At 46.2% G+C, this 13,614-nt stretch overlaps 1 protein-coding gene across 3 annotated transcripts in view; it reads right to left on the reverse strand.

Moving 5' to 3' along the window:
- The window catches only part of Slc41a2 (solute carrier family 41 member 2), a 70,371-nt gene that overhangs the window by 44,750 nt on the left and 12,007 nt on the right, over positions 1 to 13,614 (reverse strand). For 2 of the 3 annotated variants that reach the window (XM_050145591.1, XM_050145592.1), the window contains exons 2-3: positions 5,410 to 6,125; positions 3,955 to 4,062 (exon numbers count right to left, since the gene is read on the reverse strand). In XM_050145591.1, the coding sequence (XP_050001548.1) occupies positions 3,955 to 4,062; positions 5,410 to 5,964 (663 nt within the window). In that variant the 5' untranslated portion in view covers positions 5,965 to 6,125. Of the gene's footprint in view, positions 1 to 3,954; positions 4,063 to 5,409; positions 6,126 to 13,486; positions 13,574 to 13,614 lie in introns of those variants that run through there. The other variant, XM_050145593.1, reaches the window with a different exon arrangement.

Raw genomic sequence — 13,614 nt, forward strand, 5'->3', positions numbered from 1 at the left:
CACAGACACATACACATACATACGCATGCCACATACACATGCATGCCACATACACATGGCATGCCTCCTTACAGACACTCACACACGCATACACAGAGGTTCCCTTCTTTCAGATAACTCTAGCTTATGTCAAATTGACATAAAACTAGCCAGCACACTGCCTTGATACCCACCCCCTAAAGAGACTAGATTCACCTTTATGAGACAATATTAACATGTGGATTAAAGACAGAAAATTTTATTTAAAATATATTTTTTTAAACTGGATTCCCTACAGCAGGGCCTATTTAAAACAGAACGGCACAGCTAATCCATTATGAGTCTAAACAATGCTGGACAAGGCTCAAGAACAACAAATACTTCTCGATCAATTTCTCTGAGGTAACTGAACCAAAACGTCACTCCCAGCAAAGGGACCAAGTTGCTTCAGTGCTTGTGCACGTAGCCGTATTTATCAGAACAAAGTTCGCTTTGCTCAAGTGAAGCGGGAGCCGCCTCTCAGCTCCCTTCCAGTAACACAGTCTTCCTCCTCCAACGCTTCCAAGACCTCTCCCTCAGTTTCTCCTGGAAGACGCCTCCTGGACTCAGGTCTAGACAATCCTCATGGTCTTCCTCAAAGCCACAGCTTAAAAAAAAAAATAACCCACATATGCTTTGTGCTTTTCCTTCTTAAAAAGCAAAGGCTGGGGATACAACAAACACACATTCCAGCTGGGTGCCAGGTGATCCAGCAGCTGCACCCAAATTCAGCATATCAGTCAAGGTCACGATTAAATAATAAGGTATTTAATGTGGAGTAATGAATAAGCAGTAAATTTAAAATTTAACCATTTATCAGAATTTCATTATTCAATTGTTTTTAAAAATAGTGTTGTGCGGTGTATGCACGATTTTTGTGTGTGTGGGTGCACATCTGTATTGTGCATACAAGCTGGTGCAGATGGCACCCCAGGTGTCCTCCCCTTAGTTTTCCAGCCCAGCTGTCTCACAGGCCTGCACCTGTCTCTGCCTCCCCAGTACTGGGATGACAACCATGTAGCGCCACCTCTGGCTTTTGTAAGCATCAGGTGCTGGACCACACACAGATCCCCACACTTGCAAGGCAGCCACTCTGTCCACTGGGCTATCTTCCCAGCCCCTGTAACTTATTTTTTTTTTTTGACCTTAAGAGTTTTAAATGTATTTATTATATCATGTCATGACTTGAGAAAAGAACGGACCCTTAAACCTTGGGTCTGAAAACACAGAGTAGGAAGAAGAGCATGAATTTATACTCATGTATCAGTACCAGGTCAGCATCTTCTCACAACTGGAATAACAGACTTTAGTCATCTCACACCGCGAAAGAAGCACACTTTTTATTCCAGAAGTTTCCAGAAAAATAATTGCTATCTCTGCAAACAGCGACTGGCTATTAGCAGGTTCTACGATGCCAGCACTGTTGTACAGAGTACAAGATTAAGGACCTTCTGTCCAAGTAATACCTTTAGATAAATGTACAGTTCCTCTTACATATTGGTTTTCTATCATCATTGTGGTGAGGAGGTGTGTGAAGAGGTTGGCTGGTTTTCCTTCTTTTCTTCCTTTTTTTGAGATAGGGTCTCACTATGGCTGTCCTGGAACATCTATGTAGACCAGGCTAGCTTTGAACTCATAAAATCCACCTGCTGCTGTCGCCCGAGGGCTGGTATTAAAGGCCTGTGCCACCATGGTTGGTTACCATGAGACAGGATCTGATGATGCCACCCAAGCTGGACTAGAACCTGTCATGTGCCACCGGCTGCCTTTCTGCTTCAGCCTCCTAAGTGCTTGCAGCCACCCACCCCCGCGCCTAGCTCTACCTCTCTGGGGTTTTGTTGTCTTGCTTTTAGACTCATATTTGAATGCTTAGTCACCAGGGAATGGCACTATTTGAAAAGGTTAGAAGGATTAGGAGGTGTGGCCTCGCCGGAGGAAAATCATGAATTCTAAATGTTAGGTTGAACTTTCAGATCTTAAGAGAAAAATAATTGCCAGGCGGTGGTGGCAAGAGCCTTTGTTCCCAGCAATCGGGAGCCAGAAGCAGGCCGATCTCTCCGAGTTCTACGTAGTGAGTTCTAGGACAGTCAGGCAGTAGAGACCCTGTCTGAAAAACAAATCAAAACAACAGCAAATCCCTAATTAGAATGCGTCGTATGGAGAGCTGATATTGGGACTGGAGGGATGTCTCAGCAGTTGAGAGTACTTGCTGCGCTGGCAGAGAAAGCAGTTAAATTCCCAGCACCCACGCGACTGCTCACAATCATTTACAACTGCAATTCCAAGGAATCTGAGGCCCTCTTCAGGCCTCTGGGGGCACTAGGCACACACGTATACAGTCAAGCAAAATATTCATATACATAAATTTTTTAATTAAAAAAATTATCAATCTGATTAAATGACATTTGCAGAATGGTCTCCTCCTCTCAGATCCTGGTGTGACTCCCTGCCCTTGCTCAGCTTCCAGTTTGCACAGCGCCTGCTCAGAAGGATGAGCTCCGTGTAGGGATCCGAGATCTCCACAGGCGTGATCTGCAGCCGCCCTCCCAAGTCAGCCTTCACCACGTGACCTGCACTAATTCTCCCCTCCCCCGTTGGTAGCTGAAATGATCTGCCATGGGGATCTCTGGAATAAGCACTCTGGCACCCATGAGAGTGGAGGGAGGAGGCGGCACCGGCGGACGGAAGCCAGGACAGTTCCTGAAAGGCTCCGGTCCCAGGTCCAGTCTGTAATCTCTTGTATTTTCGGTTGTGAGCCTAGCTAGCCTTTAACAGCTGAGCCATCTCTCCGGCCCCCAGTTTTACACACTAAAACCACAAGGCGGGGCGGGCAAGCAAGCGAGATTTTACGGAAGCACACAATGGCGATCAGCAGGTTGCTAAGAGCAATGACCCGTTGTTTCGGGTATTTGTCCAGGTTGTCCCGCTTCAGGTACCGAGTGAAGCCATGCTTGGCAAGCAGGCAGTCTCAGCTGAGCTTTAAGTGAACCACTAGATAAAGCAGTTCTAACACCTTGGTCTGCTCTATGTTGCTTCTAACTCCAGATTTACGTCAGCTTCATGCCTGTCTCTCATTCACTCATATTAACTGTCATGCCAGGAATGCTGGTGCATATCTTCAATCCCAGCTCTTGGGAGCCAGAGGCAGGAAGATCTCTGAGTTTAAGACCAGTTTGGGCTACATAAAGAATCCCAGGCCAGCCAGGGCTACAGAGTGACACTTATCTAAAAAAAATACTTTTTTATTTCCAAGTGTTTGCCTCATGTATGCACACCACATGCTTGGTGCCTGGAGGCCAGAAGAAGGCATCGGATCTCCTGGAACTGGAGTTATGGTAGAAACGGAAACCTAGTCCCCCCAGGAAGTGCTCTCAACATCTCAGCCATTCCCCCGTCCCTATGTTTATATCTCCAACGGTAGATGATAAATGAAATTGTGGGGTTATATACTATAAAAAGATGTAGCCCTGTGTATTGGCACATGCCTTTAATTCCAGCACTTAGAAGGCAGAGCTAGGAGGATCTCTTGTGAGTTCAAGGCCAACCTGGTCTACATAGCAAATCTGAGACCCTATCTTTAAAAAAAAATAGAGCCAATAAAGTATATAATGTTGATTAACTGATATGAAAAGGTCAGCAGTATATATTTTAATAGGTCAGATTGGAGAAGAGAATACACGGGATTCTAATTTCGACTCTACCAACCACACCCACATACAATGCATCGCACACTAATAAACACGGCCAGTGTGGCCTGGAATCAACAGAGGCAGGTCTACATTCCCACATGAGAGAACCCCAAGAATTTTCAGGGAGCCGTATCAGTCAAAACTATTTCCCACAACTCCGAGGTCCAGAAACTCACCAGATGGAGGAAAGCAACCCGCCTGTCACACAGACTCTTCTAAGGGAGGAATAGGCGGCACACAAACTTACTGCGGTGGAGAGTCGGGACGCCAAGGTCATTTCCAGGTTCCCTTTGAGGCCAAGCAGCGCAGGGACTAGAATGAACACTTCTGTCACGTTCCTGAACACCTCCCAGTGCTGGGGACAAGAGGAACAGCCGCTCTTTAGAACCAGGACATCTCTAAAGACCCCACTTCTGCTTCCAAGGTTGCTTCTCCTTTTCTGTCACTGAGACAGGGTCTCACCCTGTGCCCTGGCTGGCCTAAAACTCAGTAAGTAGACCAGGCTGGGCTCCTGAGAACAGGGATTAGGGTGTGCAATACCCTGCCTGGCTTTGCTTCCCTGTCTTAAATACAATAATACAAACGCAAAAAAAAAAAAAAAACTGTGTTGGGCACTGGGGGACTGAGAACCTGCCTGACATACAGGAGGCCGTGGGCACCATCTCCAGAACCACACACAAATGGAGGCAGGGGCAGAGGTGGAGGAGGTGGAGGAGGTGGAGGAGGTGGAGGAGGTGGAGGAGGTGGAGGAGGTGGAGGAGGTGGAGGAGGTGGAGGGAGGGTGAAGACAAAGGAGCAGCAGTTTGGGTGTGGAGATGAGGAACAGAAGTTCGTCCTTATTTTAGTACTACAATGTTTGAACACATTTCAATGAGCATATGGAAATTTTCTTTAAACTATTTCAAAATACTGCTTGCTGACTGGGCTTTTCTTTTACTTGGCTTATTTTGGGGTTTGTAAAAGAGTTACTTTATTTGCAAGGAATACGTCGAATCTAAGATAATGCTTGACCGTTGGGGATACGGCTCAGGCTCCTGCCACACGTGATGGTCCACTCTCAGCACTGCAAAAGATGTTATCCTATGCAAAGCATCTGAATAAGAAAACGTGAAGTCAAGCCAGATGTGTGCACTCGGGGAAGGCGCTAAGGCAGGAAAGACTGCAAGTTCAAAGGTGTAGAGTGAGACCCTATTGAAAGAGGGGAAAATGGAGGAGGAAAGGAAAAGAGAAAGAAGGGGAGGGGAGAAGGGAGGAGAGGAAGGGCTTGGCTGAGTAAGCGTAAGGGCCCAGATTCAACACTCAGAACCTATGTTTTAAAAAAGAACGTGATGTCATATGCCTTTAACCCCAGCACTTGGGAGGCAGAGTCAAAGGCAGCTGGGTATCTGTGAGTTCAAGGCCAGCCTGGTCCACACAGTAAATTCCAGAAGAGCCAGGATGATGTGGAAATTCCTGTTTCAAAGTAACGAATCAATCAATCAATTAAAAACCCGGAGAGCCAAGCACGGTGGCATGCGTATAACCCCAATGCTGAGGAGGCAGAGGCAGGCCGGACCCCTAGAGCGTCACTGGCTGCCAGCTGAGTCCATCAGTTCCAGATAGAACTGAGAGACCCCACCACAGGAAGACACCCACGATTGGCCTCTGGCACACACGAGCGCTGGCACACACTCAGTGTGCGAAACTGAAGATGAAAACTCACCTGTACTATGTCCAAAACCATGCCGGCAGAAACTGTTCCAAACCCGGCCAGCAGAAACGGCACGAGAATCTGCAGAGCCATGACGCCGCTGGACTCCTTCGGGAGCTTCCGGTTTGTTTCCACAATAACATCATCGCCCTCACTGGACAGATCTTCGTCCTGCAGCATGGCGGTGGTTTCCGAAGCCTCCCTTCCATCGCAGTAGCTATAGCTGGCGTAGTCGTCGTACTTGGGGCTGCAGCTGGCTGGCGCATGCCCACCGCCACTGCCATGGAAGGCCTGCTCCGAGAACTCGTGGTAGTCCAGATGTGGCTCTGACCTCTTGCTGAAGGTCTGTGCTCCGCCCGACAGCCCGTCCTGCCAAAGGCCATTCGCTTTCTTATGCCTGTCATCCTGGTTCTTCTGGTAGATGACGGGCACCATGCTTAGAAGTAAGTTCAAAAACTTGTCAGACTGAATGGTGTTTAGATTTAAAGTCCAATTGACAAAACCTCCTCCACTATCGGGGCTGCCACTCGTCTTGCAGGTGACAGATCTTCCTTTGCTGTGAGTCATGTTGTCATCACAGAAAGCCCTGTGTCCTCCAAACTCAAGTTCCACCAAGCATAGCAGAAACAACTGCCCCAGCGCTCCCCGAAGTTAAGCCATTGGCTTCGCTGTACAGGGAACGCTCCCGCTGGTAAGAAACATTCACAAGTTCTAGAGAGGGATTCAATCTGCAATGAAAAAGAAGATTTAAAACTTTGATTAACCACACTTACACTGATTTTCATACATGCACAGGAGCTATACTCTGAGTTGGACACAGATCAGTTTTGTGACATACAAGTGTTTTTTCGTTGTTTTTTTTTTAATAAAAATACAGCGCAGAAGCCAGATGTGGTGGTGCACACCTTTAACCACAGCACTCAGGAGGCAGAGGCAGGGCTGTCTCTGTGAGGTTAAAGCCAGCCTGGTCTATACACTGAGTTCCAAGTATGCCAAGACTACAAGGTGAGATCCTGCATCAAAAACAAAACAAACAAGATGTAGAAACGTTTTGCAAGCTATCTTAGATAAAAAGTGTTTTTATTTTTTATGCTCCGTGTAACGGAAGCCCATGTGAGGTCTTCAGCGGCCTCTGAAGTTCTACAGTGGATAGATACAGTGAAGGAATGAAGTGATGGCGTCTGTTGGACACAGTGGTGCAGTCCCGCAGTCGCAGCACCAAAGAGGCCACGGTAGAGGATTGCCAAAAGACAGACACCAGTCTAGGCTACAGCGAGACCTCTTTCTATCAAAGGCAGAGAAGAGAAGTGCTGGCTCCGATGGCTATGGCAAGGACTCAGAATTAAACTGTGCTTGTCTCAAGTTTCGGCACCAAAATAAATAAATTCTCTTAGCCACTTAAACGTAACAATATAAAAGACATAGAAAGTATATATGCGCTGGTTGTCTGGATGAGGATGCCCGTATAGGCGCCTAGATCTGGATGCTGAGCCCCCAGCTCATGAGCTGTCAGCGGGTAGGACTGGCCTTGTTGGAGGAGGTGTGTCACTGGTGGGATGAACTTTGAGATTTCAAAGGCCCAAGTCAGGCCAGTGTGTCTCTTTACCTGCTGCCTGCAGATCAGCTGCTCCAGCACCACGCCTGCCTGAGTGCTGCCATGCTGCCCTGCCCTGAAAATAACAGACTAACCCTCTGGAATGTGAGCAAGCCCGCCATTAACTGCTTTTCTTATAGAGCTGCCTTGGTCATGGTGTTCTTCACAGCAACAGAACAGTGACTAGGCGTGTGCCGTTTATGCTATTTCAGCTACTACAGGCAATTTGAATGCTTTTATTTCTGTGGCACTGAGGACTGAGCATAGGGCTTCGTACATGCTGTGTAAGCACTCGCCCTCTGAGATTCCATCCCACATGGTTGTACTTTTTCATTTTAAGGCAGAGTCTCAGTTGCCTGGGCAGACCTTGAATATGTAATCCTCCTGCCTCATTCTCCAGAGTAGCTGGGATCATGAGCCTGCACAACCAGGCACAGATACAGATGACTTAAGTAGAGAGAAGCGGGTATGGTGGCGCACATCTCTAATCCCAGCACTCTGGAGGCAAAGGCAGCAGATCTCCTTGACTTTGAGGCCAGGCTGGTCTACAGAGTAAGCTCCAGGACAGCCGGGGATAGATAGTGAAACCCTGCTGAGGGGGCGGGGGAAGGGACAGAAATCAGAAACTGCACTTTTGTTAATATCCCTGGTGATTTGCATACACAATCAAGTGTGAGATGCTCTAAGACACTCGATAATCTGATCTACCCTGGAGACCAAGCATGAATGTGAACTAGTGTGCAAACAGAGTGAACATGCACACACTACCAGCCAAAGTAGAAATGGTGGTAGCGGTGGGAGACACCATGGTGTGATCTACTAAAACAGAAGCAGCTCACACACCCTACAGCCCCACCACTTAAGAATCTCACCCTAAGCACATACCCTGAAGAGACCCTGTGTAAGACAAGATGACAAAAAAGAAGGGGGAGGGAGGGAGAGAGGAAGTGAAGGAGAGAGAGAGGAAGGCAGGGAAGGAGAGAGGGAAAAGGAGGGAAGAAGAGAGGGAGGGAAGGAGGGAGGGAAGAATAGAAAGAGGGAGGAGGGGAGGAAGGGAAGGAGTGGAAGGGGGAGGGGGAAGAGGAATGCAATGGATAGATCCATGAGAGGATTCAACTCAGTCACAAGAGAATGAATGGTTCTGTGTGAGGAATGGTATAAAGCCCGGAGATCCTTCACAGGTACTGCTTATGGAGCTTAAGTTCACAGTCTTAGCAAGCATTTACTGCTGTTCTCTGAATCATGCCCATGTCTTACAAAGGTGCTTGGGGCTAGAGACCTGGCTCAATGGTTAATAGACAGCAAGCACTTGGTGCTCTTGCAGAGAACCCAGTTCCAACAGGGCTGCTCACAACCACCTGGAACGCCAGCCCCAGAGGATCCAATGTCCTCTTCTGATCCTCGGACGCCAGGCACACACGCAGTGTGCATACGCGCATGTAGACAAAGGCTCAGACTCACAAGATGGAACTCCAATCTCTTTAGTCTCCAGAATGAGCGGTGCTGTGGCAGATCTTACCACAAACCCAGACATTGCTCCCTTCCTACAGGAGGATGATGAGCTCCACCTGTCGCCATGGTTTCCGGGACACTCGTCAGAATGACACATCTTCATCTCCGCTGACAGCAGGTCTAGCCATGATTCATTTGGGCTGATGGAATAAAGGGCGGCCACACACACCAGGAGGAATGATTCAGGGGATCTGACCCCAAATGGCTACTTACTTTCCTTTAAGAGAGAGTCTCCCACATACTGAGAAACTAAAGGTTCCAGTCAACCCTCAAGAGCTTCAAAATAACACTTCCTAAAGATCTGAATCTCAAAGCCCAGAACAGTTTCTTCTGAAATTAAGCACTTCCTGGGGCCGGTCAGATGACTTAGCAGCTGAGGGTGACAGTGACAGCCTGGCCTTGCAAACCCTGAAGACTAAAGTCAACCCCCGGGACCCACATAAATGTTAAAGGGGAGAATCAGCTCCACAACTGTCCTCTGATCTACACATAAACAACAACAACAATAGTAACAACAGGAACGATGATGATGATGATGACAAATAAAAGGTTTCGAAAGTTAAAAACATCGAGCATTAGGGTTACAGGAAACTCCATGAGAATTGTGGCATTAATGTCAAATTTTTGAAAAGCTGAAACTGGTGGGGCACGCCTTTAATCCCAGCACTCGGGAGGCAGAGGCAGGTGGATCTCTGGTCTACAAGAGCTAGTTCCAGGACAGGTAGGGCTGTTACACAGACAAACCCTGTCTCGAACCCCCCCCCCCCCAAATATAAATAAAAGAGAAAGAAAAAACCTGTTTACTAGAAACTACATGGTTAAACGGGGATCTTTTTTAATTTAGCAGGTATCATGAAAAAAGTCTAGTACCTATATAAGATTACAGACAAATGTAAACATTGGGGGGAGGGGTTCAAGACAGGGCTTCTTGGCTGTCCTGGAATTCACTCTGTAGACCAGGCTGGCTTCAAACTCACAAAGATAGATCTGATTCCCTCTGTCTCCTGAGTGCTAGGATTAAAGACATATGCCACCATGCCTGGATACAATTTTTTAATAACTTGTAATAGTTAAAGGTATCCATTTAGTCTCCCACTGACAATTATGAGACAGAAGGCAACATGAACTTCCTGTGCACGGGGTATGGTGGTCCACACCTGTAATCCAAGAGGTGAGGCAAGAATGTTGGGAAAGTTATTTTTAGGTGTATTACTTTTGTTTATCTCTGTGAAGCTGTGATTCCTTACCTGTCTAAAACACCAGATGGTCCTAATAAAGAGCTGAACGACCAATAATGAGGCAGGGACAAGGACAGGCAGGGCTGGCAGGCAGAGAGGATAAAAGGAGAGAGGAGGAGGGAGGAGGCAGAGAAGATCAGGGACCAGCCACCCAATCAACCATGGAGTAAGAAAGAAAGATATAAAGAAATAAGAAAGATTAAAAACCCAGAGGGAAAAGGTAAAGAGGATAACTTAAGTAAACCTGGCAAGAAACAAGACAAGCTAAGGCAGGACACTCCTAAGAATAAGCCTCTGTGTGTGATTTATTTGGGAGCTGGGTACCCCAAAAGCCAAAAGAGTAAAACATCAGGCTGGAGAGATGGTTCAGAGGTTAAGAGCACTGGCTGTTCTTCCAGAGGTCCTGAGTTCAATTCCCAGCAACCACATGGTGGCTCAAAACCATCTATAATGGGGTCTGGTGCCCTCTTCTGGCCTGCAGGCAAAACATGCAGCAGGCAGAACACTGTATACGTAATAAATAAATTTTTTTAAAAAAAAAGAGTAAAACATCATACAACACAAGAGTACTAATGGTTCAAGACTAAGGTTGGGCAATTTAGCAATATGTCTTAAGAAATGGGCTGGGGTATAGTTCAGTGGTAGAGCGCTCTCCTACCATGCACAAGGTCTTTGGTCTGATCCCCAGAACTGTGGGAAAACAAACATCATGGCGGCGTGAAGACTTTCCAAATGTGCTCTTCCTATTGTCTCAGGTGGGGCATGTTAGAGATGTACAACGATGGAGGCAGATATATGACTTTCTTTTGCTGTTGCATCTCAAGAAAAAATCTATTCCCAGGCAAAAGTGTAAAGAATGAGGGGCGGAGTCAGCAGCTACCCTATGAATACAGGTGAAAAACAAAGCTACAGTAATTTACATACTTTACCCTACCATTATTTTATTAAGCTGATTTACAAGTACTCAGAAATATAAGAATTAATATTCCCCCAAACACTGTCCTGCCTGATTTTATAATAAGTTTATATATAAGCTTTATATAAGTTTACCTCTAGAGTGCAATAAAAACTGTGTTCTGCTCAACGCCCACATCAAGCAGCTCAAACCGCCTGTAATAACAGCTTCGGGAAAACACAATGGCCTCTAGCTTCCAGCCCCCATAGGCATCCGCACTTACATGACCACACAGGGTACCCATGTGCCCACAAACACACACACACACACTCTAAAAAGCTGGCCAATGGGGCTGTTTTACTTTCTCGATCCCCAGGCGAGCTTTATTTATTAAAATACAATTGAAATGCCACTACAGTACACAGAGTTGGCATCTAAGAAAAATCTTACTTTGTTAGTGTCAACTGGAACCTTTCCACCTAAACTGCATCCAAGAACTCACAAGCTTGACTTAGGTAATTTGGAGTGAAAGGGCAACTGGCCACCATACAATACTCTGGCACTCTGGATACTGCACAGACAGAAGTCTGACGAGGTTCAGGCAATGAGTCAGCCACTACTCAACAGCCAGCCAATGCTGGCAGACTATCGTCAAACAGCATCAAAGTCTGCAGCCCTTAAGCTCGGCATAGCTGGAAGGCAAGCTAAACCTTTGTAAAAACTGTGTTGAAGCCCAAAGAAATAACAGTGGGGACAACAAAGTCTTCTTCTTGTGCTAAATCTTTACTACATCTCATAGAAATTTTCAAATGCAGAGACTCAGAGAAGCTAATTTGATTCTCAGGATCATAATCTCATTCTCTTTGTCTGTCTCTGTCTCTCTCCCCCTCACACACACACACAGAGACTTTTTAAAAAGAAAAGATGGCTCAGCCATTAAACGCAAGGCTCACAACCAAAAATATAAAAAGTAAATCTACTTAGAACTTGGAGCATGGATACATCAAAGCATGTTGAAAGCTGAGGATGTGCACCTGTGGTCTGTTACTCTGGTGGAGAGAGACCAGAGTTCAAGGCCATCATGGGCAAAATAGCAAACTCCCCCTCTTAAAGGATGGAAGGGGTGATGACAGGCGGGCCTGAAATCCCGGTACTGGGTGGAGGGGGAGGATTAAAACTTCAAGCCTAAACTTCAAGCTTCTTATAAAACCCTAGCTCAAAAATAAATAAATGAAGTCAACAGATGAACTAACACAATCAACTCTTAAACCACCGCATATTTACTAAGAAAATGCTGACAGGATAAATACATCTGTGTCCAGAGTGAGGAGGACTGAGTGACTAGCACTCCACCAAGCGCCCTCTGCTACGTTATATCTAGCCCCATCAAAACAACCAACTCAAGTGTGAAGAATCATCTAAATTATATATAAGCGGGTTTTTAATAAAAGAGGCAGTGGACAACAGCCTTTAACCCTAGTACTAGGGCGGGAGAGACAGATTTCTGTGAGTTCAAGACCAGCATGACCTACAAAGTGAGTTCCAGGACAGCTGGGATGACACAGGGAGACCCTGTCTCAAAATGAAGAGGGTTGGAGAGGTGGCTCAGCAGTTAGAGCACTGCCTGCTCTTCCAGAGGAGCCGGGTTCAATTCTCAGCACCCACACGGCAGCTCACCGCCGTCTGTCACCAGCCGCAGGGCATCAGACACCATCACTCTGACAAGCATGCAGGCAAAACATCAAAGCACACAAATTAAAAATAGACAGATCATCTCTTAAAAAGGCCAAAGAGAGAGAGAGAGATGAGCAAGCAATCGTGAGGATTCACACACTACCTGGAACAAGGCTTGTAACAGAACAGAAGCTGAATCGCAGAACTGTTTTGCAGTTGGAGAACTGCTTTTCAAACAACCAAAGGATATATCTTACATATATTCTGTAAAACTGCCCCCAAAAAACCACTCTTGCAACTGACATGTGATGGCTTACACCTGTAATCCCAGTACTCAAGTAGATCGCCCAAAAGCTTGAGGTCAGTCTGGGCCACAGAAATGAGTTCCAAGTCAACCTGAGCTACAGTTCAGATAATGGCTCAAATATAAATAACAATAGTATGTATTGTATACATCTGTGAAACTGACTAAAAAAAACTTAAAATCAATAGTTCTTATAAGGTGCCAAGATGGCATACCTAAGAATAACATGACTCATATTTCCTTGCCATCTCTCCAGCTCTTAGAGCCCTGAACAGACATGGGTAGAAACTGAGAGACAGCAGTTCACCAGTGTTCGGTAAGAATTGGTCGTTACTGGTAAACCATACCAACACACACTTAATATGTCTTTATCACATACCAACCCCCCCACATTCATATTTATTCAGCACAAACCCACTTCTGAAACCAACTTAAAGCCTGCACTGACTCATTGTATAATTCAACTGAGAGGTAAAATAAAAGCTTCCTGAATGGCCAAGAACAGAAAAGATGCCAACAAGTCAAAGTACAGAATGGGAGAGAGAGAGACAGAGACAGAGACAGAGACAGAGACAGAGAGAGAGAGAACACAAAATCAACATAACAAAGTTTAAATGAGAAACGAAGCTGTCTCTCTATGAAAAAATTACTTGCTCCATGTAAAGCTTTTGTCCTCTGTTTTAAGATTTAAAATGTCCCATAGAGAGTCACATATACCTGTCTGAAAGTGTCTAGATGAATTCCAGTGTTCTCTAGGCTAGCTGAAAAAATAATCATGCCTGCCACTTTGTAGTTCAAACACCTACTCAGCACTTCTAGCCCACAAGCAGGACTCCCACGAGATCAAGCCCCCTGCCGCGGAAGTACCTCACCTCCTTAGGTAGTGGAGTGAGGGACATGGGACGGTTCCTGTGCTGAGGCAAGTCTAACTCAGACAAGTAAGTCACCTTCCCAAGCAGGGACACTTTCACAGTGGCACGGGGGGGGGGGGGGGGGGGGG

This window comes from Alexandromys fortis, unplaced genomic scaffold (assembly GCF_014885135.2).
Source record: "Alexandromys fortis isolate MF-2015 unplaced genomic scaffold, M_Fortis_MF-2015_v1.1 scaffold_50, whole genome shotgun sequence".
Lineage (NCBI taxonomy): Eukaryota > Metazoa > Chordata > Mammalia > Rodentia > Cricetidae > Alexandromys > Alexandromys fortis.